We start from the raw sequence: 27,174 nt of genomic DNA, 5'->3' as shown, positions 1-27,174 counted from the left end.
ACAATACCGCGCCACAATATTTATAGCCTACTACACATTTTATAAGCGGTGGTTTCTGTTGCAGTCGTTTTCTGTGGCGATTTATTCCGGGAACCTTCTATTAGAAATGTATCAGGAACTCGTGAGTCAGATTATGTATTTCTTTAGAGGACTTGTATAATGATGAATTCCTTTACAAGGAAGACAGACGGTCGAATACCAGATGCCTCGAATCCCACTCTATACACATCTCCGACAAAGTTTTTATAAGCTCGTCGATCTTCACTGAAGAAAAAATATAATGTGGAACACTCTGCTAACAAATTTCTTATAATTTGAATTATACTTAAACGAAAAAATGAAGCTCTGATTTTGCTCGAACCTCTTATATTTATCTCTAATATTTGTTCAGTTTTGTAAAGATTAAGGTATGAATTTTTTATTCCACCTTTATGGGGCACGATTTCGATTATGGTCGTTTAAAATATTTTTTAATGTATTTTGGAAACACATTTACTTTTTATTTGCTGGATCGATTATCGATCTTCTACCAAAAAATGAAGGATATTTAAGTGAAATTTAAAGAGAAATGCCCACACTGCACAAAACTTAAATATGAGTTCAACTGATTTTTATTCGCATTCAGCATAAAAATGAAATACAATATACAAGTAAAGAACGAAAAAAAAAACAAGCGTTCCCGTAATTTTCGTGAATCATGTAAAAAAAATAGCTGAGCTTTCCAAAAATGATTTAATTGGACAGAGTCTCTTCGATCTCTACATCTTGAAAACCACAAAGAAGCTTGGTTTTGTGATGGTTTCGTTACCTTCCATTTGCTAGTAAGACATCAGAAATCGATCTAGTAATTCAAAAGAAAGGAACTCTCAAAAATGCTTCTATTCGGCAAAATCGACAAAAAAAGTAGAATTATCAAACCACCAAAAAAGGACAAAAATATGTGTATAATTTTTTTCGAAAAAAATAACTATGCGGTGTTTGAGGAATTCGGAGCATTTTTTTTCGGTAGATCATGGAATGGCTGAATATTTTTTAAAAATAAAATATTCTGACCAAATTTCTCAATTGGTTCCAGGATTGCTCTGGCAGTTTCATAGAAATGGAGATGTTCAATATTAGTGCTTCATGAAATTTGAAGCGAAAATGTAGTTTTTTGACGCAAGTGATACAAAAAAACTAACAGCTTTTTACACCTATTTCAAAAAAACCATGTTCGAATGATAACCTTAACAATCCCTTTTTGGCGAGATATAACACATTTCCGATGTTACAAACTTGACAAAATATTTTGCATCTCGGGTCCAAAATTCGAAACGTCATCGAAAGCATCCCAAGTGCGTCTGCAATTGGTAACTGAGGCCCTAAGTAGATCACATTTGCTACTAAATATTTGTTTTGATTTGTTTAATTTTTTTTTCTTCAAAAAAATAAGTGGATTCTTACAGTTTTGTGCTTTTATTTTGCTGTCGCCGTTTGTTGAAGCATTTATGCGGTTTATATTATTCACGCGCTTTGAAGAAAATCGCAATAACGCGAGTTCCCTCGGTTACCCACTCTGCTGGAGAATACAGCGCGTGTTGAAATAAAAAAAAAAAGAGTGCTATACGAGATAAAACAAACGCGCACTTCCCTTATATAAAAACGTCCATAACTCGAGAATGATTAGTCTTAGGATGAAACTTTTAAGATGATTTTTCATGCAGTTGGCGATTCGAATTTTAACCATACGATTTTTTAGTAACGATTTCCTAAAGTATTTTTTTTATCCCATTTGTTTATTTTAGTTTCATTAGCATTTTAGCTCCAACAGAGCCGAATTTTAATCATGTACATGCCACATGTTTATCATATCTATAAATAGTACATTACACAGTTGCCATTTTTCGGCTTAAGAGTATTCCTTCAGTTCTTCCATCATCCAGTTAGACCACCGGACAGCGGAGACAGTTGAAATGATCATTGTTGAGTTATTAATAGAACAGCAGCCCGATGTTTTTGAAGTTTTTTGAACAAAGAACTTAAAAATCGTTTTTCATGAAAAGTTTATTGGTTTCCCAACAATTTTGATCAGATAGCAGATAGATCATAAGAAATGAGTCGTTATTAAAGTAATGAAATTTTTAAACGTGTTGAGAAAATGTGGTTTCTCGATTTTATATGAACATTTGAAGTGGAGGTTTTTTCTACAAGAATTGTAAAAAAAATCATGTCCATTTTAGTAGATTTTTTTTTATTTTAAAAAGCCGCTAGGTTATGCGATAAAATAACTTTTCTATGCAAAATTTCAGCTAAATCGGCCGTATGGTTCATGAGATAAACTTTCCGTCAGCGAGGTGTCGACTTCTAGAGAACACTTGCACACAGCGCCATAATAAAAAAGACTTTTTGGTTTTGACAATTATTTATGCCATTTAAGATTTAGCTCGAATCTCTTGCGGCGTGTTTCGGGCATGTTTGAAGATGTATTTAACATTTTTGGGACTAAGTTTTTTGGTCCTTGAGGCTTTGGTTTTTTACGTGTGATAAGGCACAATATGTTACAAATGGTTATTTTATATTTGAACATTTTTAAATATTCAAACAAAATAGAGCAGATCTTCCTCTGTAAAAATGATCATCTTCGTCTTGAATTTCAATATTTCTCTTGGCATCGAATGAAAATGAGAATGTCGCTAGGATTCGTCTGAAAGTCAAAGAAACATGCTGGATTGAAGGCACCTAAAGTCAAAAAAGCTCCCAACCGCAATCACAAACAAAATTCGACGGTGATGTCACCTGTTCAATAGCTGTATTGTGATTATTTGAAAAAGTTTTCATGTGTTAGTATGGACAAAATTTTAAATTTGTGGGACTGGAATTTTATACTGCAACGAGTACGTTAATACTTTAGAACGAAAAAGTTTATGAAACTCCCCTAAATATATCTTGTTTGACAATCAATCTGCACTTGTGGCAGGAAAAGTAATTCCTTTATCACCAAAGGCACAATTAGCAAGGAAATTCACCAGGAAGAGCGCCTGCAAAAACGATTCCTTCTTGGCTTGAAGATACGCGCTTACGGTGGCTTCCTTTTCGTTATCAACCCCAACTATACGAGAGAGGGTTGAGCTCTGAATGATGTTTTGGATTAGCGAAAGTGTTGGTGAGATGGTTCTAGATTGTTGAAATTCACTTTTTAATGACTGAATATTCAATAACGCCAATGACGACAAACTGGCTCAGATCTCTTGAGCTGACCTCATTAAATCTCGCAAGAGTATTTTTCTCTTAATTTTAAAATCACGGAATTTGCTAACGTTTTGTTCAAAACTGAAAGGTCTTTAAATTATCTTTATCCATCTGTTTTAAAATCCTATCAATTAAATCGTCAATTATGATATGTATGATCATCTCATTTTTTCTCGTTCGTAATTGGTACAACAGTCAGTGTTATTTTGAGAGTTTTTTCTCCACTTTTTCCATTATTATCATTTGTACAACTATCCACCAATTCCATTTTTGGATCGGGAGCAGCTGCACTCCTGTTCGGTGCTCTCACTCCAACCGCTGAATGAAGGATTATTTAAGATAGAGAAAAAAACGGAATGACGGAACATTTCCCACATTAAAACGCAGGCGGCCCCCAGAGGAAGCGAATTTGCAGCAAGCAAAAATGGCCATCCGGAAGCTGGAATCGTTTTTCATTAAATTTCACTCATTCTCTCGAGCGCCGTTCGGTGGTTTACACCACTTTTGTATCCCCCTCTTCGCACGTACACGCTATCCGTCAATAATTATGTTGATTCTCACGAATTTGGGAACAATTAAAAGCAATCTCTCCACACTATACTTCCTTACCCCCTTAAAACAACAGAAAAAAACGCATTAAGTTAATGGGCAGCGCACAGCTTTCCCGCACACCACAACACAGCGCACAGACGCCAAATTTTGATCGTTTGATTGATTGTTTCTATTTTTTTCTGTTTCTCCACACACACACACACAGTACGAGCCGGTGATCGAATCCCGCTCGAATCTGCCCTTCATGAAGCACATCATCCTGTACGAGTGCCAGGGCTCGACGCCGGAGCTGGAGATCATGTCCCGCGAGTTTGGCCGATCCTGCATGCAGGCCGAGAAGGAGCTGCTAACTTGCAACTCGATTGTCGCCGCGTGGTCCCGTGGCTCGGAGGTAAGTTCCCACATAGTAGTTAAGAAAAAAAAACACATCGTACCTTTGGAAGACAGATCACGCGCGCGCATCCCCTGCTGGTTTCGCCGAGGCTGGGAGAAACAATGTCCCATCACACACCCACTCACCCGTGTTCTCCCGCCTGTTCCGCCGCCTCGCTTTCGGTGTGTCCATGTCACAAAACCACACGACTCTTGTGGCTTAGATCGGCCGGGGTCTTCCGTTCCACTAAGCGCATTCCCGGAGGGGGAACAAGCGCGCGCCCCGCTGGATAAATTTATCATTGTTTCCATTCACAGAGCGTGTTTTTTTTCACGATTATGAATTCTTTATCATCACCCGTGCTTTTATTTTATCTGTGTGTTTGCGTTTGTATGTCGACCGCCAATCTGTCATTCGTCGTCGCTGCGAAGCCTTGCGGTGGGCGTTGACGCGCAGATGAGAGCGCGCGCGTTTGGCCGCTTAAAACTGTTTTGGAATAATAATTATTTTGTGTTTTTTTTTGGTTTGGTTTTGTTTTGTTTGAATCCCATTATGCATTGAATGGGCGGGATTTTTCCCCCTACCTTCTCCTTCTCGTTTGTGACTTCTGAGTGAACGCCAGAAGCTCTCCTCCGACTGTTGATGAATTTAATGTGCGATGGGTACGAAATACAAATTAAATTATTTGGATACTTTTGTGCTTTGTCTTCCAAGAAGAGTGGAAGGTATTCATATTGGTCTGTGTGCGCACTGCATAAGTAATAAATTTCGCCAGGCGAGAATTTAATTATTCCGCTGTGAGCACATCCTCACCGAAAACAAAAGTTGTCTTCCACCGGCTGTCTAAGTCATCAGTCATAAATAAAACATAGATTTTTTATCTGCACCCGAAACCGAAATAATGGTTCTCAAATTTTCGTGGAAATTGGTAGTTTTGTTCCTTATCGCGAATTCTTAGACCCGTCTTTTTACTTTTTTCATTAGGGTGCCCATTTCCATTTTATGGTGGTCCGAAAAATAATGTTTTTTTCCGTTTTTCCAAGAACAACTTGAAATGACCGACTCTGATGATCGACATATCAAATTGAAGCTGATGAGCTAGTCTCCTTTGAAAAAATATTGCACATGCGAAAAAACTGAATTCTAGTCTCATAAATCTTGTCTAGTGACATAAGAATAGTGAACGAAGACAGAAAACATGTCAACTTTGAAAAATCACCACCTAAAAACGAGAATATGTTATGGAAAAAAATAATCAGCATAAAAAAAATACTAAAAAATATAACGCCCTCAACCTTCAACTATGTAAAATATTAAACAAACAAATGCTAAAATTAAAGCAGCGGGATATATCTGTGACCACAAGGTGGACGTAGGACTACCGTTGGCGTAGCAATCAATAAGTAACAAGCATATAGCTCTTAGACATTTCATCTCTCGAATGGAATGATTAGCATACCACTTCGTTTAACTGGAAAAGAATTATTAACGCTCAAGGTAGGAATCGATTCTTCCTCGGAAATACTCAGCGCAAATAATATCCCCCCACTCCCCCTTCACTACCCGACAATTGGAATCATCAGTATTTGTGGGCTTTTGATAATAGAGCTGCTGATTTTACCAAAGAATGCGGCTCCGTTCAGCTTAACGAGCTACCGTCTCATGTCCCTTCGTGATCGCAACTGAATAAATTACTTCGTCTTCCTCTTCTTATTGAATTATGGATACTTTAAACGTTTGCAGTTCATCCGTTTCTAGCCCTGAGAAGGGCCCTTGGACACAACTCAATACAAACTTCTTCTTTACCTGCCTTGACGAAGACACTTCATTGTCTTCCGACGCTCCTCAGCAAACCGTGTCCGCTTCAGCAAATATCAAACGACGTTCTTGAAATGGATTTCCGAACGGACATCAGTTTATATACAGATTTTTGTGATTTCATTAGCCTGTTTTCAAAGCAATTCTTAAGCTATTGAAACAAATTTTCGGATCAATAATTAATGACCATATAACTCTTACATATTTTATCTTTTGAATAAAATTATCACAATCTACTTCGTTTAGTTGGAAAAGAATCATTAACGCTCAAATAGAAATCGAACTTTCATCAAACAATATGGTTTCTTTGATATTGTGGAATATTCTATACACCACATCAAACATTTCATTTTCTCTGCTATCAAATACATAGTTAATGTCACCATCGTTTGAAAATAATATGTATCGAATTGTCATCCACACTTCGATTTTCGCTGAAGGCTCGCTCCGGTCCGACAGCAGAAAAGAAATGGGATTGGAAGAGAGGAGCATAATGTTGAGGCAAGCGGGCGCCACCTTTTATTCAGATTTGTGTGATTTCAATAGCTTGTTTTGGAAGCAATTTTTAAGGTATTGGAACAACTTTTTGGGTCAATTATTAATAAGACATTTTATTTTCCGACTAAAGCGGCTGAAAATCTAGAAAATGAATAGCCTAGTAATAGTCAAGACTGCGTGTATTTGAATTGTATCAAAAAACAGTTTTCATTAAATTCTAACAGTTTAAAACTGCATTCGGACCTGCTCATCTGATAGAGAGTAAATTAGTAGTCGACACAGTACCTTCGTCATCGCGAATTACTCACGGATCCGACGAAAATTAACCGACTGCATATCGACTGTATGCATATGAAATATAAGCCGAACCCCAAAACCGTCCGTTGAGATGTTATTTTAATCCGTTTGGCCCGTGAGCACAAACACACGAATAGTTAGAAGTTTAAAACCAGTTATCTTGTTGTCTTTGAAGAGCCCATTTATGTAATGCTAAAGCTGTTGAGACGAATTAAATCCACATGAAAGCCAATGTAATTCAGAACATCATCTTTCAAATTCAAATCTCAGTCTAAAATAAGTGCTACTGCTCGCTGGCTATAGTTAGACTAAAATCTGTTTCTGTTTTCAATTGCTAGGAGCCTCCTAAATTCCTAAAAATGAAAATTGCAAATGAAATTTTCGCGCCCGGCAAAACAGAAAATATTATGACCACATTTGTACACCCAAACTAGCGTTGGCAGAAAAGTTTGCATCCTTGGCAGAAAACATGTTTCTTCGTGTTTTACAAGGTAAAATGCACAAATAATAGCACCTGTTTTGAGGAGTGCTAAAATGTTTGTATGTAGCTGATTTTTTTTAATGGACAATTATTTTTGTTATCTTCTTATAAAAAACAAATGGATATCAAAATTGGACATAATACAACAAAATTTTAATTTAGGTACCATCCAGCGTACATACACAAGATCTTTGAAAATCATCTAGACAATGATGGTTGATGGTTGAGGATTTGTAAAAAATGGAACGCTTCTTCAATACGCTGAAGTCGCAGACTGGGAAGTGGAACGCTCTCTTTGAAAATATTTTTTAATCGAGAGTGAAGATATACCGGCCTTTCCTGTGATCGATCATATTCCTCAGTAAGTAAGGTACAATGGACAGAAGAACTAGATCACAAAGTTTCAGTGAACGCTGCTTTTTGAACATATCATTTATTTCCTTGAATTTCTCCGTTCATTAAAAAAAAGAAACAAAATATAACATGAAATAAACCTAGAATGGCATGTGGGTACATCGAGGTTTTAACTTGAACATTTTCAATTCAAAAAAATTCGAAGAATGTCCACGTGGACAACAGGGAGAGGGGTATAGTTATGTCCACGCTTGTACACGAAGGGGGAGGGGAAATCTAAAATCGTACTTTTTATGTTCACGTGGTATGTTGATAGCCCCTTGGCATCGTTTGCATTTTTTGTGCAATTCCAAGCTGACGTTCAGTCTAAGAGAAAGAGTGGTTTGTTCCCATACATACAAATATTTTAAAACTCTTCATTTCACCATTCAGCACACGAAAAAGCATTTTTTCTGCCAACGCTAGTTTTGGTATAGAATAAATGTATGGGAAAATGGGAAGCTTCCTATTTTCGTTGATTCAAAACGTTTGCGGATTGGGTAATTTCAATGTACAGCATTTCATACGAATCATATAGAGAATTTTCGATTCGAATGGTGTGTGAATCTTTAAAATTCATTCATTAGCTTTACTTCATAAAATCGTGTTTTCTGATTTGGCACCCTTATTGAAAGCCGTAACCCATCATCAAAAAATCTGATGCAAATATTTTTTTTCTCTTTTTGACAGGGTTTCACCTTCCCACTGGAGGCCGGCTACCCTCTGGACTCGTACCAGGCCCGTTTCTACATGATGGAGACGCACTACATGGGCTTCCAGAGCAACTCGATCGACCTCCGTCCTCGCATGGACAACTCCGGGCTGCGCTTGTACTACACAACGATCCTGCGAAAGCACGACGCCGGGGTGCTGTCGGTTGGAATTCAACCCAACTGGCGACACATTATCCCGCCGGGTCAGGAACGTGTCGTTTCTGAGGGCCACTGCATCGAGGAGTGTACCCAGCGTGCCTTTCCCCGACCGGGGATCAACATTTTCGCTGTGATGATGCAAACCAGCCACATGGGTAAGCAGGTCCGTCTGCGACAGATTCGCTACCGCGAGGAACTGCCACCGATCGCTCACGATCTGAACGTCGACTCTAACTACCAAGAGTTCCGACGGCTGCACAGTCCCGTCAAAGCACTGCCAGGGGATCGTCTCATTGCGGAGTGCTCATACGACAGCAACGCCAGGAAGACGATTGCCCTCGGAGGCTATACCTCCCGCGACGAGACTTGCCTGGTTCTAAGTCTGTACTATCCGCGCCAGAAGGAACTCACGTCCTGCCATTCGATTCCCAGCCTCCCGACGGTGCTGCATGCCGTCGGCATCAACGAGCTGGCCCCGGGAGCAAATCCCATCCGCATTGCTTCCCCGCCGGAAATCGCCGGAATGACCCTCGAGGAGCGGCTACTCTCCTACGACTGGCGGGTTAACTTCAACGCTTTTCAGTATGTGATACGGAAGGGTGCCTTTAAGCCGATCTGCTGGAGCGCACGAAACACTCCCATTCCGGTAAGTTCGCAATATTATTAATCATCAAACGACTCCTCTCATGCGTTGGACTAGAATAAATTAAAACTCTTTGGAGAAGTTCGACTCTCCACCAGTCGAGAACCACTTGACCCAAATTACCCCCTTTTCACATCCCACAAGAGCAAAACTTCAAATAAATATTCCACACCAAGCCAAATCCTGATCCTCCGACCCAAAAAATCACCTCCTCCCTTCACTTAATGTGAGGGAAGAACCCAAAAAAAACTTTCCCTCTCCTAACTACTCGCCTTTGTTCTTTTTCACCAAACCAAGCTGAGGAGAAACCGGCGAAAATCGCAAAGTAGGATTATTTATTATACAATAGTTTGGCAAAGTACTTTATAAATCAATTTTATGCAAATATTGAGGTTTCAGTATGACCACCCTTCTTCGCTCGGATAGTTTTCCGTCCCCAGCGCGCCGAGCTGGGTTTCTTTCTGGCTTTTGAATTTTCAATGAGATCAAACAATTAGCAGCAGCAGCAGCAGCAGCACTATTCTAACGATTTACTTGTCTCTTTTTCCGTCCACAGGGCACCGAAAATATGGACGCGTACGCACCCAACCTCACCCGGATCTGGCGCCCGACGCCAACGTGCGGCGCAACGGCTCCGGCCGGCGCTGGTCCCACCAATAGCGTGAATCGCTTCGTAACGGAGCGGGAGTCACAGGCTGCTGCTGGGGGTGTCGGTAACGCACCCAGCTGGACACTGCTGGAGGACGAAAGCAACAATGTGATCGAGGGTGCCGCCCGGAGTAAATCCATCCGCAGCTCGTCCGGGGTGGCACTGTTTGGGTCCAGTGGGAACGTCGTTTCCCGGGTGGCGCTGTTCGTAATCTTTATCAACACCGTCAGGTTAGTGGGGGTAGTGTGAGGGGTGGTGCCGAGCAGCGCGGGGGTGAGGTGATCGTAAACAGGCAGGGATGGGTGTGTGTGTGTGCGTGCGCCGCGGAGAGACCATAGAAATATAAGACTGTGTGTGTGCGTGAGAGTGAGACAAATTGAAAAAGAAAGGAAATAGAGGAGCAAATTTGTACAGTTTTACTGTAAAAAGGTAGTTTTGTTCAGTTTTAGAAAATCGCTAGTCATTTGAGCAGACTCTGTTAAATAGTATTTAGGTTGGGAAACGAAAGATTGTGACAACAAGAACACTGTATGCGCTGTGTACGCAACGGTGGGCAACGCGAAACATTAGTATTACGATTAGGAGAGAATATAACAATCGAATATTTTGATCTAATTTTGTACTCTGAGCCAGTTGTTGAAATTGTATATATTGTACATAGACTAGAAAGGACGCAAAAGTGTATTTTTTGTACAGAAAATAGGACTAATAATAAATTCAAACGAATGAAAAATTAAGCAAATCTTTCACTCCATTGATCCGAAAACAAAACAAAAAATGATGACCGGATAAATTGTGATTTAAATTGTTTCACAAAAAGATATCACATGACTATTGGCTTTGTTTCGGTTTGCATATAGATTCAGTTATTGAAGATTGGTACAGGTAAGTTGCAGAGCCTATACAGTTCGAAAACTCCGGTCTCCGGTGACTCCGGTCTGTAGAATCGGAAAAATAGAATTTTTGTTTTTTTTGCACTTTTGGGAGGCTTATGCCCTCAGAAATGTTGTCCTGAAAGATTTTTTCGTTATTTGATTTCGTTGGAAAGTTATAGCCAAAAGTATTAAATCACCTCAAGGTATATGGTATTGCTGTACAAATTTTGAAACGCGTTTTTCTCGAAACCTTGTTTTTTCATCTTGTGTTATCGATATCTAAGTATTTACTCGACCGAATTTGCTGTAATTTTTTATTAGCATGTAAAAAACATAGTCGTTCTTTGATATCTCATGTTCTCGATTTTTAATGAGCTTCTAAACAGTGATTTTTCATGAAAAATAACTCATAACATTTAACAAAAATAACCACCATTTTGGCAATTTTTCGAATTTTCAAAAATCCCTATGAAACGCTTTAGGTACAGTTATACCTCGATATGAGGCAACTTTATTTTTTTCTCGTTACGTTATATCGAGACAAAAAAAAATTTTTATTAATGCAAAATTGTTCATAATTACTTAAAAAAGCGCAAAAATTAATTTTCTACACCCAACAGTATTTATAAACCTTTCTTATACTCATTTGAGCAAATTTTCGTAGACAAAAAATCGAAGTGAAATCGGTATCAATTAGTGATGAAACGGATAGTAGTTTGGCCGGATACCGGATATCCGGCAGTCGGATATTCGGCTTTTTATTTGCGAATACGAAACTGGAAGACACTGCTTGTGTGCATGAAGCGAATAAACAATTACATTTTAGAAAAAAAATTTACATAAAAATAATGAACTATGAATAAATTTTTCGTTTCCGTGGATATCCTTTTATAGAGAATCAAATATCTGCAAGTAATCTTCAACATGTTTTTTTTCTTATAAGGATTCAAGTACTTAGGAGAAGATCACAATTACTCAATTGCAACCTTTCTAGACCCGAGTGTTCAGTCGGACTATTTAGGAGTTTTTGAAACGTAAACAGTCTTGCTGGAAATATTATTGGAGTACATAAAATATCTCGCGACGAATCTTCTGAGAGTAACAGCTCATCGTTGACTTCAAGACCTGTAAATGAAACAAAAGAGACGAAACTGAATCAAACCTTAAACACGAAACTCACGATACACCTTTTAGGACTGTTTCAACGAAGTGACAAATGAAAATAAGAGTCGCGTTCAGGAAAAAAAAATCACGTTGCTAAAGAAATGAACGAAATGTGAATCACGATTGCGATCGATTCTAAATTTCATCTTTCAGCTCAGCTTTTGCAGTAGTATTACAGTGAAGACTGTTCTCTGAAGTTGGCCTGGTGTACGAAGCAAAGCATAATCGGAAGTCACCATCAACATCTGAAAATTTATTATTTATTCATCATAATTTACCACTGGGTAATTTTGAGTACTGTTCTTAAATTAATGTTATGAGTAAATATTAATTTAATTTAAAAAACCAAATCTGACATTTCAGTAATCAAACTTTATTTCTAATTATAGATAAATGGTTTTGCTATGCTATGCTATCTAGCTAATGAACTATTTTGTTATGATTTATGTTGTGTTAATGAAAAATTGTGGATTTCTTTTCAAATATCCGGTATCCGGCTGGATATGGAAATGGATATCTATTATCTAGTTTATTTTACAGCTTCTATGTTTGACTTACTTTATATTCAAATGGAAATTTCTCAGAATTTTGTTCTTGAAACATGTTCAAAGTTATGCCAAAAGTTAAAAAAAATAATTAATATCAGGTTGAAGACATGCGTATTTCATCAGGGAAATTGTCGTGGACTGTAATACAAACAATCCGGACATTGCTTTTCCATAAGTTCCATTTTTTTTTAAATAATGAAATAAATTCATATTTCCTGAAATGTTTCAATCAGCTAAATGTACCGTTCGGCGTCATTGTTTACGTTTGTGAAAAGTCAATTATGTACAAATTCAACCATATATCGATATGCGTCGGTAGTTTCCATTCAATTTTTTCGTTATCCAGATTGAAATCCAAAATGAAAACTGGTCGTAAAACATTTATTTTAACAGGTTTAATTGTTTAAAACAATGTGAGCTTCATTTTTTTCTGTTTCGAATAGAGCAGTACTTGTTTTGAGAATATGAAACATAATATTATTGGGTTTAGATAGGACATATTCACAAATAGGACAAGACAATTATTTTTTTTCCCTATTTACGGTACTTATTTGTTTGAAAACTTGCAAGAAACATTTATTCGAAATAATTTATACTCCAAAAAACTATTTCTATATTGTTTTTTTGACGTAGGACTACGTCTTTCATTTCTATACTGGGGTGTAAGTTCAACGTTTCGAAAACGAAAGCGTTACGCCGGAGAACGAGATTTTGAGCGTTAATAGCTGCTGAACAACTGAAGGAAATGGAATGATAAACACTTCATTCGAAAGATAAAACGTCCACGCGTTCTATGCTTATTACTTTTTGATCAAGAAACTTGTTTCAATAGCCTTAAAATTGCTTTCAAAAGAGGCGATTGAAATCACACCAATCGGTTTAAAAGCGAGTGTCGCTCGGAAATCCACTCAGTTATGATTGCGCAACGATTGAGGTACCATCGCTGGAATGAATGGATATTTCCCTAACACAGACTTCAAAACCATGGAGCCCGGGGAAATCGGCATTGCAAATTAGGTACAAGCAGCGGGTACTTTTGTACTCGTTTGCAATTTTGCAAATCGGAATGTGTTTTCCCAACACAGATTCCGAAAACAATCAGTTGGAAAAATCGGCATTGCAGATCTCGGCAGTTCTTTTATACCCCCATGCATTTTCACACTCTCTTCATGTCGCCAGCTCACTGAACTTCTACGCATACCGTTTGATGATTAGGCAAAATGTTGATAACTATTTGCTGCAATAATCATTATGCATTAGTATTATGGTATGTATGAATTGACCTAGATTGGGATTTGTTTGCAATTGAATTCGTAAATTGTTTCATTCATTCACTAGTTTAATCAATAATTTAATCAATACATACACAGGATAGCCCTGCGCAGCGGCGATATCGCGCCCAATTTGGAACATGCAAGGTGCGATTATTGCTAATTGAAAAAAAAAAACATAAATGATTACTATGCCAACGGCAGTCCTACGTCAACCTTGCGGTTCTATCATAGGTATAACCCATCAATAGTTTTTTTTAATTTTAAGACATTTTAAAAAGATACGTCATATCGAGGTTAAAGTTACGTTATATCGAGGTTGCCTTATATCGAAGTATGACTCCTGAAGTATCACAATATCACAAGTATCACAATATTAGGGGTAAATTTCACAGGAGGGGTTAAATTTTCGGAAAAAAACGAGTGGGGTGTCTAAATATATGTTTTCAAACTTCCTGATCAATTCATGGCATTTTTTCGCAAAGTTGCCAGAATTGGCCAGTAGTCATGAAGGGAAAGTGTAGAAAATGTACTTACTCTCAAACACTCATTTTACAGCATCAATTTTTTTTTAACTAAAAAAGGAAAACAAATTCGAAATCAGCAAAAAAATCTCTATCTAGAACACCACCACATTATTTATTAACATATTTTGTAGCACTTGTGCAAAATTTTAAAAACATGCATGTTTATCGCTACACTGGTTCATTGCATAAAGGACTACGTTGCCACGTCGTTATCGCAACGAAAATATTCACAAACACTGTTACCATATGTGATACTAGATGTCATGGAACACAACTAGACCATTCATTCGGTCGGACATTGTCGTTCATTCTTCTATTGAATGCCATCTAGAATTTCTGAGGGAACACTGTGGGTCCCCCCTTAACAATAGCGTTCTTAGTGGTCGGCTCTGGGATGGTTTAACGGAAGTTTTTTGAAATTCTTTATCAGTACTGGATATTTTTATATGATTCGTTTTATTTTCAAAAAGTAGTATCAGTAGGAAGTCGGCGGAAGAAAATTGATGCGATCACCCACGTTGAAAATACCAGGTATGGGGTATGTGTGTATATGACTCTGCCTTTCCAATAGACTCAGTACTAGGGAGGAAGTGCACCCGTGGCCGAGTGGTTAGCGTCTCACATTACCATGCCGGGTGTTCGGGTTCGATTCCCGTTTTGGTCGGGGGATTTTTCGTCAAAGAAATTTCTTCCGACTTGCACTGTGGTTACGCGTAATCTAGAGCTTGCCCCTCGAAATACATTCAAGGCGTGTTATTTGGCTTAAGAAATCTCAACTATGTATTAATAAATGACACTAGTTAATGCATACGTTGAGACGGCAAAAGTTCCACAGTGCAATTTGGTTGGTTCAGGTCAATCACGGAGAGCAACTATGAATTGTACAGTCTACCCAAGCTCAAGCTCAAGCTCACGTTGAGTCGGAAAAAGTTCGACAAGGAACGTTAACGCCATTCAAGAAAAGACTAGAGAGGAAGAAGTGTATAAAATGCACCCACAAAGACAAATAAGCCCTTTAATTAGAGGCGAATGAACTGCAAAGTTTAAAGCCTCTTAAAAACAAAGAGCTGAAACCCTTGTATTTCTTGGAAATCAGCAAGAATATAGAAGCAAATTTTATGAGTAATCCTGATAATTTAGGACAGCATTCTGCTATAAAACTTTGACAGTTATGTCAACTCGACTGGCATCATTTCCGATTGCGTTGTGGGGGTGAAAAATTGGTCATTTAGGTAACTTTGAAAAGGGTTATTTTTTTGTTGCTTTACAAAAGTTTCTAACTGAAGAACTATAATACTTACAATTTTTCTTTCCAAAGATGGAAATAGTTTAAATTTGAATTAAAAACTATGAAAAAAAACATTTTTTCAAATGACACTGAAAAAAATATTATTCTAAAAACTAAAATTCATTTTTTCTCAAAAACGCGTTTTTTTCAAAAATCCAAAAAAAAAAGCATATGAATAGCCCGTACAATTACCAGCAAGTCATCCATAAATCGTAAGATGGGTACCTTTACAGTGAAAAAGTTTTTCTAACCACAACTTTCTCATGTTTTCTTCGATAAAATCACAACTAATCTTGATTCTGTTTGACGTGTATTCGACAAAGTTTCAAATCTCAAAAACAAAATCATTGTAAAATAATATTATATTTTAAACATGTTTTTTTTTATTTCTGCATTGAAATACAGGTCGGACTCGATTATACACAGACTCGATTATATGTGATTCGATTATATACAATTTTGGATTCGATTATTTAGAGTTTGGAAAAAAAACAATTGTTTTTATATCTCAAATATAACTCATTTCTCCTTTCAACGTTAAGAAGTTGGGTGTCAAAGAACAAATTGTAGAAAAAACAACAGAAAACAAAAGAGAAACAATCAATTTCAATATGAATTTTTAGGATAAAATTATTAATAACACATTAAGAATAACTGACATTGAAGTTTTTCACTTCTAAAATGATACTGAAATCCAATAGATGTTTCACAACTTTTTATATTAAAAAAAAAAAAAACAAAAATATATGCATAAAAAAATTTTTTTTTGTTGACTCGATTGTATACAGAATTCGATTATATCCAGTGAAAATAAATCCGAAACTGTATATAATCGAGTCCGCCCTGTATATGACTAGCTCGTACAATTACCAACAAGTCATCCATATATATAGGAAGAAGGGCAATGTAACGGACACAAATTTTCCTAACCATTTTTTAATGTTTTCTACGAAAAAATACTACTAATGTTTAACTCGTAACATTTTTGTGTGTGTTAGTGATCGCGATTGGCATGTTCTGTAAACTTTTTTGTAGTGTACTAATACGTCTAGAATATGTCGAACACGAAAATTAACCTACAAAAATGGCATACATTCCAGAAACTAGAAAAGGATAGAAAGTTGACGTCTTCGACAAAAGTTCATATTTCAATGAGAAGAGAGAAACTTTGTCAGACGCACTATATCACTTTGTTAAAAAAAATAGGATAAATTGTTATTTTTTCAAAGAAAACATGATGATAAAGTTATTGTTAGAAAAAGTCACAGAAGGGTCGCGCTCTAGACACGATCGCATATTTTATGTAGAAATGCGTTAGGCTATTTGTATCTTATTCATTTTGGATATATTTGAAAAATCACATTATGGAAATATTTGCTGTCGGGACTCTCTAGGTTCCTAGGTTCCATGAAAAATCATGTTTAATAATGGTTCCATCCGAATGAAATATATAAAATTGAAAATTTATAGTTTTGCCTTTAACATTTTGAAAGCCTCATGCACTAGTAGTGAATAAAAATAATTTCAAATTGAAAGTAGAGCATACATTATCAAACTAAGACGCACGTTGCATGAATTTGGCTTTCGAATGACAATGTTGTTTTGTTTAGTTTCATCCAAGCGCCCTCGTTAGGTTCATCCGTTCCGTCCAGCGAATTCTACTTTCAACATGTACCTATTCAGTACAGGTCGGACTCGATTATATATAATCGCAATTTCACTTTCAAAGTTAATTTTCAAATACAATACATAATCGAATCACAAAAAAGCTATTTTTGTATTAATGTTTGACATTCATACATTAATGCACTTCATTCGTTTCTAAGTAGTTCGCTCGAAATCAGTTCTGTGGAAATTAGAGAGAGAGAGAGAGAGAGAGAGAGAGAGAGAGAAAGAGCGAAAGAGACTAAGAGCATAACTTTTGAGCATAACTACTGAACCGATTCAGATGATCGAGATATCAAAATGAAGTTAATGAGCTAATTTTCTTTGAACGCTTGCGACAAATTAGATTTTGTTTTTGTAATTATGGATTGTATTTGTTTTTTTATAGTTTACATAGTTAAAGAAAGAGAGCGGTATATTTTTTTTATATTTTTGTTGAAAGCTGAGCTACTCAGCTTCAAATTTTGACATTAGCGATACTGGTGAATGGAGTTATGATTGAGCTCAAATTTAGGCTCAAGGCAATAGGCTCAAGCTGATAAATCCATTCGAAAGTCTGATGAACCCAACCTGCACCTCACGGTTGAATACTTGACTTTCCACGCTTAACCCCCCCTTCCTTATAATAAGCGGAACAATCATTCACAACATTGACTATAACCACAAAAATAATACTCAAACGCCATTCTGCAATTCCAATGAGCTTGGAATAAACATTTGTGCTTCCGCGTTACGTGTCCACCCTCGCGTGGACGGAAAGCGGGGCTTGCGATAGGAAACCGGATATTGCACTCTCATTTACATTTTTTGTCAACACAGTGATTTCTCTTTGCATTCGTCCACAGGGATTCATTTGAATTTCATTTGTGATCCTGTTTTCGGAGTTTTTTTTTCTTCCTTTCGTGCCCATTCGGTGAGCCTTATCAGCATTGCCGCCACCGCCCGGTCGGTCGGTCCAGTCGTTCACGATAGCTGACGGGGACAATTTTCAACAATAATAATGATTAAAGCAAGAGATGCTATTCCAGTTATTTACCTCGGCACCGCCTGGACTGTGTTTGATAGGAATGAATGATTTCAAAAAAACACGATGCGATGGACCGATAGCGCTGGGAGAAGGAGTCCGCGTTGGAGATTGCTGTCCAAACATTCGTATACTCGACTTATCTTTATCGTATTGTAATTCAGTCGAATTGCAGAATTGGCGCAATTATCAGGTAAGCAGATTCTGTTTCAGCCGGGGATAGAAGGACCAAAAAATACTTCGAGTTATTTTCGTTCGTAGAAATTATCTACAATTATCAGTACATTCTGTATTTCGCCATCTGTAAAGGCGGGCGGCGGTACGTTTGTTGTGTACATTTATAGTACTCAAGGCAGAGTGTCGTAATTCTGCTCGTTTGCGAGAGATATTTATTTTTGGCATGTCTGCCAACTTGAAGAAGTGCTTTTTCTTATCACCGCTAGAAGCGATCTGCCTTCGTTTTGTCTTGGCCTCCTTCCTTTTCGGTTCGTGTTCCATTCCTTCCCGTCCATTCACGGGGCAGCTGCCGGAACATGGACGTGACGCTTCTGCTGATTTCCTGTTCGGCTTCGGGCTCGACGTTGCTGCCTGCCACTCCTCGCAGGACATTCGATCTGATAAATATTTCACTTTGTCTCGCGGGGGTACAGAGATAGAAAGCACCCAACAGAATAAGACGTTCTGATTTGCTCTATTAGAGGAAAATTTTACAATTTTCCCCCCGGGAGGGTGGACTCTTGTTCATCGGAGTGGAGTTTTGTGCGAGATGATGATTACTAGCGAGCTGAATTGCTATGTCCTTAAATGCCCTGCGCCATTGTCACCGCAGGTGGCGCTTTTCATGGATTTTTCTCTGTTGCTTGCAGCGAAAGTTGTAACTGTGTTGTTGTTTAGTATACCTTTATTTCAATATGTCCACTGGGTGTCTTAAATGCATAATCGTACCAAGCGTAGTATAAATTTAATTTGTTTCAACTTTTTGTTGGAGTAAAAAACCCACCGTTTCAATGGAAATTAATACATCATTTTTATGAATTATTGGGAGAACACGTTTGAACAAGGTATTGTTCATCGTTTTCAACTACTTTCTTCCAAAGTTTTGATTTTCGGTGCCAAATGACATAAAGATGTATGAAACATCTAGATCTAATGTCATCTCGACAAAAAATTTTTGCCCGAAAATCGACATTTTGTGACAGCTCAATCAGACATGATTTAGGGGTGCCTCAAAGCGCTCAAAGTTTTGATTTTTTGACCACTCAGGCTAAGTCCCAAAAAGTCGATTTTCGACCAAAATTTTTTTTCGTGATAACACCAGATCTCGACGTTTTATGCATTTTTATGTCATTTGGCATCGAAAAAAATCGATTTTCTGAATTTCCTTTACTCCCCCTTGGAAGATTTTCGAGAATCAAAAAATTAAAACTTTGAGCACTTGAGGCACCTCTATCAATCATGTCCGATCGAGCAGAAACTTTGCATAGATCATTTTTTTGGGGTCAATAATCAAAATGTACATGGTCGACAATTTGACATGACCATTTTCGCTGCCACCCTAATGTACATCATGACCATGTACATCAAAGACGAAGAAGTATTCTCTTCATTCAAACAAAAATATCTCTGTACTGAAAAATCCTACAGAAATGTTCTGGAATCAAACAAAATTTTGTTGATAAAGGTAATTGGATTTTTAATTTGGATTGATTCATTTCGCAAAAAAATGTATTAGTTCAGAAAAACTTTGAAGGAACAGAATTTTTCCCCCCCGATATTTTAGTGTAATAAATTTACACACACATCCAGATAAAAATTTACACACACATCCAGATAAAAATACTAATGGGCGGTGTTAAGTCAGACCGGACTAAGTAACAAAATAAGAAAAAAATGAGTTAATAGTTGAAAACAATTAAGAACTTCTTAACCTCTTCTTAATGTTGCAAACAGCCAGATTTATGGCATAAATTCATTTTGAATGATTAGCAAAAATCAGTAATAGTATACAGTCAGAGTGGGCCAATTACATACGACCATAGCGGCTAGGGAGAAGCCAAGCTTTTCTGAATAACCAGAACACGGATTTCAGATGAAATATTGGATTTCTCCAGATGATTCGTCTCTCCGTTTTTCAATGAACACGGAAAAGTATATGCTTTTCAGACAATCCATAGTTGTTGAAGAGTTGGTCGAGTGTATCATTATATACACTCTGTCCAACTTCTATAAGACCAGGTGATAATCTTGCTGCTTTGTGTCATTATAAACAAACAATGCTTTAATTTATATTCTAGTGAGTAGGCACCCTAGCCAATGAACGTATGGGAAAAAATCGACCCTAAAATTGCAAAAAGTCTATAAAGCCCTATACAAAATGTTCCCCACTTCGAAAAAACAACCTATGCCAAATTTCAGCTCAATCTGAGTTAAGGATCAATTTTTCAGGCGGAAAACGACCAAGTGCCAAAAAAACATTTTTTTTTGACAAAAAAAAAATAAAATTCGAGATAACCGTAAATCTCGACAAGTAATGCAATTTTAAGACATTTGGCATAAATTTTTTTTGAAAACCTCGATTTTCGATGATTTTTCGTTTTTCTAAACAACTTAAATTTTAACGTCTGTGACACAAATAAATGAAGTCCGAATGAGCTGATATTTTGCATAGGGTATATTAACGTGCAAATCAACATTCCGTAGCATTTTCCGAATGAAAAATCTAGATAACTATTTTTATTGGTGCCTAAAACCATACTTTTCGTTTCGTATTCCGAAAAAAAGGTCTCAAAGTGCCGATTTTTGACAAAAAACAATTTTTTTCGAGATGACGCTAGATCTCGACGTTTCATGCAATTTTAAGACATTTGGCATCAAATTTTTTTTTTCGAAAACCCCGATTTCCCTTACTACTTCACTTTTACTTGGGTGATTTTTCGATTTTCAAAAAACTCAAACTTTGACCGCTTTGCGCCACTCTCCCTTAAGTCCGATTGAGTCCAATGATGAACATTTTTTATGGGGTAACTTTTTGAAATAACAGATGACTATTTTCATTGGCACATTACTGTACACATATACTGGATTCTTCTTTAACGTGATTTTATTTTACGAGATTCTCTAGAAATTATGCGTTTTACTCGAAATTACGCGATTTGGCCCTGCCACCGTAGCTTCGTTGGGAAGAGAAAAACAGAAGAAAAAATTTTATGAGTGTGGTTGTGACGAACGCGCACCAGTGATGTGGCAATTTCTTTTCACGTGACTTGCTTAAAAATATGCGTTTTTTACGCGATCTTTTTTTTGCACGCATCAGTCGTGTAAAAAAGGAATTCAGTGTATTTTGTAGAGCACAGCATACATTTAAAATGGAGGCAGCCTTTTGTGGACTGTAGCGAAGTTTGTGGACAGATGAAAAACATCTCCATCGAGCCTGTAAAGCATCAATACCTCTTCTACAGAACACCTTGCGGTAGAATGTACAGTGTTGAAAATATCTTCTCCGGAGCCTCCAGCTGCTACCCGATATGGCATTAACAATTATGGTACTAACCCATATCCACATTAACCCGAAAATCAAAAAGGCTGCATTAATCACGTTTGGAATTACCTAGTATGTGGACTTTCATTCCCGAAATTTTATTTAAAAAAGAATAGTTCTGTACTTATATTCCTACCAAACGAGCCGTTAGTAGCTCAGCCGTAGCTAGGATACACATACGGTGATCCATTTTTATTTATATAGTTAGAAGAAGATATAGGAGTGCGTTTTATCACATTTAAAAAAATTAAATTTTCATGTTTGGTTGGAATATGTGTATTATTTTTACGGGACCACTTCTCCATTTCAGAGGAGAGAGGGGTGTAATACCATCATAGAGACATTTCTCTTATTCAAAAACCTTCACATTCCAAATTTGGCTCCGTTTGATTGATTAGTTTTCGAGTTATGCAGAAATTTGTGTTTCATTTGTATGGTAGCCTCCCCTTAGAGAGGATGGAGGAGTGTCGAACCACCATAGAAATGTTTATCGATCTCTAAAACCTCTATATGTTAAATTTAATTCCATTTGTTTGATTAGTTCTCGAGTTGTTCAGCACCCTCCCCTCCTCCTCTTTAGAGAGGAGAAAGGAGTGTCAAACCACTATAAAAACATTTATTGCTCCTTAAAACCTTCTTGAATGGCGTTAACGTCCTCTGTGGAGCTTTTGCTGTCTCAAAGTATGTATTAACTAGCGTCATTTGTTAATACTTAGTTGAGATTTCTTAAGCCAATTAACACACGCCTTGGATGTATTCCGAGGGGCAAGCACAGTACAAGTCGAAGGAAATTTCTTTGACGAAAAATCCCCCGGCCAGAACGCGAATCGAACCCGAACACCCGGCATGATAATGTTAGACGCTAACCACCCGGCTACGGGTGCACTTCCCTGAAACCTCCATATGCCAAATTTGGTTCCATTTGTTTGCACCCTAAAACCTTAATATGCCTAATTTGGTTTCATTTGCTTGTTTAATTCTCGAGTAATCCAGAAATTTGTATTTCATTTGTATGGCAGCCCCCCTAAGAAAGGGGGGGAGGAATATCTAACCACCATAGAAACATTTATTGTATCCTAAAACCTCCACATGCCAAATTTTTATTTCGTTTACTTGTTTAATTCTCGAGTAATTTAGAAATGTGTGTTTAATTTGCATGGCAGCCCCTCCTTAAGGCGCGTCCACATTATGCCGAATGATGCCGATCGTCCTGTACCAGGCGGCATATTCGGTTCGTTATGTAATGTGGACGCCCCATCGGGTGCACGAAGCCGAAGTCCCATCGGATGCAGGAAGCCGTCACGAACACACGAAGCACAATGTCGTCAACGCTAATTTACTTCGTTTTGTTTTGGTTCGACTTTCCCGAACCAGACCCACTTGTTTCGGGTTGGGTTCGGTTTGATTCGAGTCGGTTTTCGGCACGTCGGCAAGCCCGGGCGGTACGTCCACATTCAGTCGGCTTTACCAGGCGGCCAAGGCCGATTGGCGTAATGTGGACGCGTCTTTAGAGAGGGGGAAGAGGTCTCGAACTATCATAAGGACCTTCCCCGACCCCAAAAACCCCTACATATCAATTTTCATGTCGATCGGTTCAGTAGTTTCCGAGTCCATAAGAATCAGACAGTCAGAAAGACAGGAAGACAGACAGACATCAATTCATTTTTATATATATATAGATAGGCTCTCTTGATATGTTTGTCGTGTTATACCGTGTTTTTCTATATGACTTATATTTCATATGAAGAAAATAAAAAAAAAATAAAAATGTAATTAAAAAAAAGAACTAATTTTTTTTCTCAGGTTATATTTTTTCCCATTTTAACATCAATACTCTATTACTAAGATACTATTTCGGTACGAGTCATAGTTTTGAGATATGAATTATCAAAGATTTCTCTTACTAACATCGATACGCCCTTTTCAAAAGTTATACTTGAGTCAAAAAATCCCCCAACCCAAACGGAATATAAACTTTCATTTGAATCAAAAATAAGGTAAATGATCTTGGTTTGTCCGATTTGGAGTATTTTTACGCTACTAGTAAATGCAAATCGATTTTTCTTCATGAAAATCACACATAATCGATACGAGTTTGGGTTTGTTGAAAAGCCCCAAGTCCCTAGTTGCTAATACTACCATAAGGTGTTGAAATTATTCAAATTTTTATGTTTTTTAATAATTTTTCTTAAATAGGAATTATGATCATGGTTTGCCCAAAAAATGATCATGGTTTGTCCGGTTTTATAAATCACCATTTTTGAATGAAAACATTCGAATTTTCAAGTTGCATTTATCATTGCTTGGGTTTACTGTCATCATATTGTACCATTCATAATTTAGGCTTTCTTCAGAATATTGCCTTTTCTACACCTTCGAAATGGTGAAAAAAACTCAACACAGACAAACTTTATTTCTGCATCGTACAACAACAAAACAAAACAAACAAACTGCAGCTCGCCAAGCGGTTGCCATAGAAATCATGTGGACAAAATAACATCATTGAATGGGACAACTCATGATCAGAATTGAGTTCATCAAAATGCGTTAATTTAATGGTTTAGCTATATAATTGTGATACAAATGGTGTGCAAGCATGATGTTTACAATATTTGTAAGTGTTATAATCCAGAAAAAAAATTTTTTACAAAGGAGCGCTGAATTAGAGCATTCAAAATAGTGGACAAACCATGATCATATTTTCGGCTGGACAAACCAAAATCATTTACCGTTCTGAATCATATTTCGGACGCTTAAGGCATATGATGCAGAAAACAGGTCTAAACTTTATGCATAGGTATTATTTGGTTGATATTTTTAATAAATTAGTTCAATATGCTTTTAAGCTTTCTACTTTGATACCTATTTGATTGAAAACATAAAAAAAATCATCGAATGAAATGCTTTTCAAATGAAGCGAATAAAAATTAAACTTCGGACACTAGATCAAATTTCGGACAGATTGAATTCAAATTTCGGACACTTTATTTTGTAATTTTTTGAACGAAAATTAAATAACACTTGATTATATTTTATAGTCAACTGCGAAACACCTACCTACCAAGCAATCACAGTAAACTGTTAACGATGATGAGAACTGATGAAACACGGGAGAAATTTAAATGTTGATGAACGGATACTTGACGATTATGTTATAATTAAAATGTAGTTCTAATATGAAATGATAGTGAAACCAAGAGATTACTCTAAAGAAGCAATTGTGATATTAATTTTATAGTTATATCATCAGTGCATTAAGTATTTCAAGATATTAGAACAAAGTTTCCGAAATATGATGTTGTCCGAAATATGATACAGAACGGTACCTTACATGTTTTTAAAATCTGCATTTTTAGGACCATTTCATTTGGAACTGCTCTCGACTCGAATATGTATGATACAATTATAAAGAATTTAAAACCCAATTATTTACAGTTTTTTTTATATTTTTCGAATACGACTTATTGTAAGAAAGAATGTAGAATTTCAATGTGAAGATGAAGGTTAATTGGCTATTGTAAGAACAGTGGAGTAAGTGGAGTGATGTTTGAAGATTTTTGTTGAAAGCTCACCGGGAATTGTTGAAAATGATATTGCAGCAAAAGTAAAAAAGATAGGAGTTGGATGTCAGAGAACCAGTTGCAGAGTGCCTAGGGAGCCTCAATTTGGTTGACAGAAACAATCAAGTTAATTATGCATTTGCCAAAATGACATGCTATTCCGAATTATTCATTGCAATTACTTGCAACGAAGAACGTAATTCACTACAAAGCATTGAATTGGATTGACACATGCTTCGCTCAGATTCCTTCAATTCAGTTGAATTCGAAAAGTGTTTCATTTGATTACCATTTGTCAAACAGCACGTTTGGAAGGAAAAGGGAAAGTTCGAAATTATTTAAATCAAAAATAGTTGTTGTCAAAATATGATAACGATATTAAACAAATTCTAAAGAAACGGAAAAGTAAGACTCGATTGTCAAAATTTTTGCAACGTAAAACATAATTATTTTTGTTTCACACAAATTACAATCATTTGGAGGAAAAATGTTTCATTTCTATCGATGGCTTTTCATATGTGATAGTCGCACTATCACTGTTGTAATGAGTTTTTGAATTGTTTACCATTCTCACAGCTGTTCCTTTTTTGTATCAAGTTCGATTAATTATTTCATCATGAGTAGACAATTGTTTGTCTCTTTAGGTAATGAATTCTTTATCAGAAAACAACAATTTTGAGAGGCTATTATCGTAAAATTCGTTTAAAATTTTGAAATAAAAAATTGCATCTCCATCCAGCTGATATGGCATCATTTCTCGATATATGAAATAAAGTCACTATTTTTGTAAATTAAATAATAATAAAAATATATGTTTAAAAAAATGTGATAGTTAGATTATAGTTACGGCATAAGAATAAATGTTCATTAATTTTGGATGGGAAATCATAAAAAAATGTATCGACTAATGAAGTTTGTCATATTATAATGAAAAATATAAGATGAAAAAATTGAATGGTCTGAGCACACTTCTCGATCAATTCTATGTGAAATTGCTTTATACAAATAATTTTGTCTACAGCAGTATCGACAAAAAAGAACATTTTTGTGTCTAATCCAGAAAATTTTATCTACTTCTAGGAAATCTCACTTTGGAAGTAAGTTTTACCATTATAATCAATGGCCACCTAATAGAGGATTTCGATATTTGAGGTTTGCAGATCAGAGATATCTCAGAGATATATATAATTTGAATTAATATGAACCTAGAAATTAAAATCTAGATTTGTTAAATACCTTTATTACAAAAAAAGAACTGTTGTTCATTGTATCAGTTTTTAGTATTCAAAATTGCGCAGTAGTAAAAAATACTTACCACTTTTTATGATCTGGGTATCTCGGGGCTCTAGTTTAGGAGGGTGACATATTTTCCTCAGGAAAAGAATGGAATGTAAGGAAATTGTAACAATGTTTGCACTCACACTTACACTCATCACACTCATTTCATAAAACAAGTCCTATATTTATTATGTATTTAAAATTTAACTTATTCTAATATTAGTAAGAAGGGAACCGATAGCTCGCGAAGCACGAAAGAAGGTGTCTCCGCCCAGAGAGGTATCTAAGCAGAGTTTCCAAGAGTAGTAGAGATGAGAGTAGACTGGCTACCCGATGATGATGTAGAGAGTGATGAGATCGAATATAGATAAGATGATGATCTATACTGATCGAAGGTTTTATTGCGTCTGAACACTGTTCTTATTAATTTTTTTGTTTTTGAGAGACTTTGCAGTTCATTCGCCTCTAAACCTGTTCTTAACATTTCATGCTCCTTTTAAACGATCGATCCCATAGTCATTTGAATAGCGGATCCGTTTCCATGCGTTCCTGTCCTTTGACAATTCGCTTGGTATTGTTTCTGTGTTGTGATTGTTTATACGTTGTTTTGTCATGCTGTTGTTTGCAGGGGT

General features: G+C 36.6%; 1 protein-coding gene across 1 annotated transcript in view; it reads left to right on the top strand.

Annotated features, from left to right (window-relative positions):
• Positions 1-10,521, top strand: part of LOC129768887 (MOXD1 homolog 2-like) — a 65,976-nt gene extending 55,455 nt beyond the window's left edge. The window contains exons 5-7 of the mRNA XM_055770826.1: positions 3,986-4,171; positions 8,331-9,158; positions 9,712-10,521. Of these exons, the coding sequence (XP_055626801.1) occupies positions 3,986-4,171; positions 8,331-9,158; positions 9,712-10,053 (1,356 nt within the window). The 3' untranslated portion in view covers positions 10,054-10,521. The remainder of the gene's footprint in view (positions 1-3,985; positions 4,172-8,330; positions 9,159-9,711) is intronic.
• The last annotated feature ends 16,653 nt before the right edge of the window (positions 10,522-27,174 follow it).

Source organism: Toxorhynchites rutilus, chromosome 2 (genome assembly GCF_029784135.1).
Source record: "Toxorhynchites rutilus septentrionalis strain SRP chromosome 2, ASM2978413v1, whole genome shotgun sequence".
NCBI classification, from domain to species: Eukaryota; Metazoa; Arthropoda; class Insecta; order Diptera; family Culicidae; genus Toxorhynchites; species Toxorhynchites rutilus.
The sequence above is the reverse complement of the archived record's forward strand: the minus strand, read 5'-3'. Positions and strand labels throughout refer to the sequence as shown.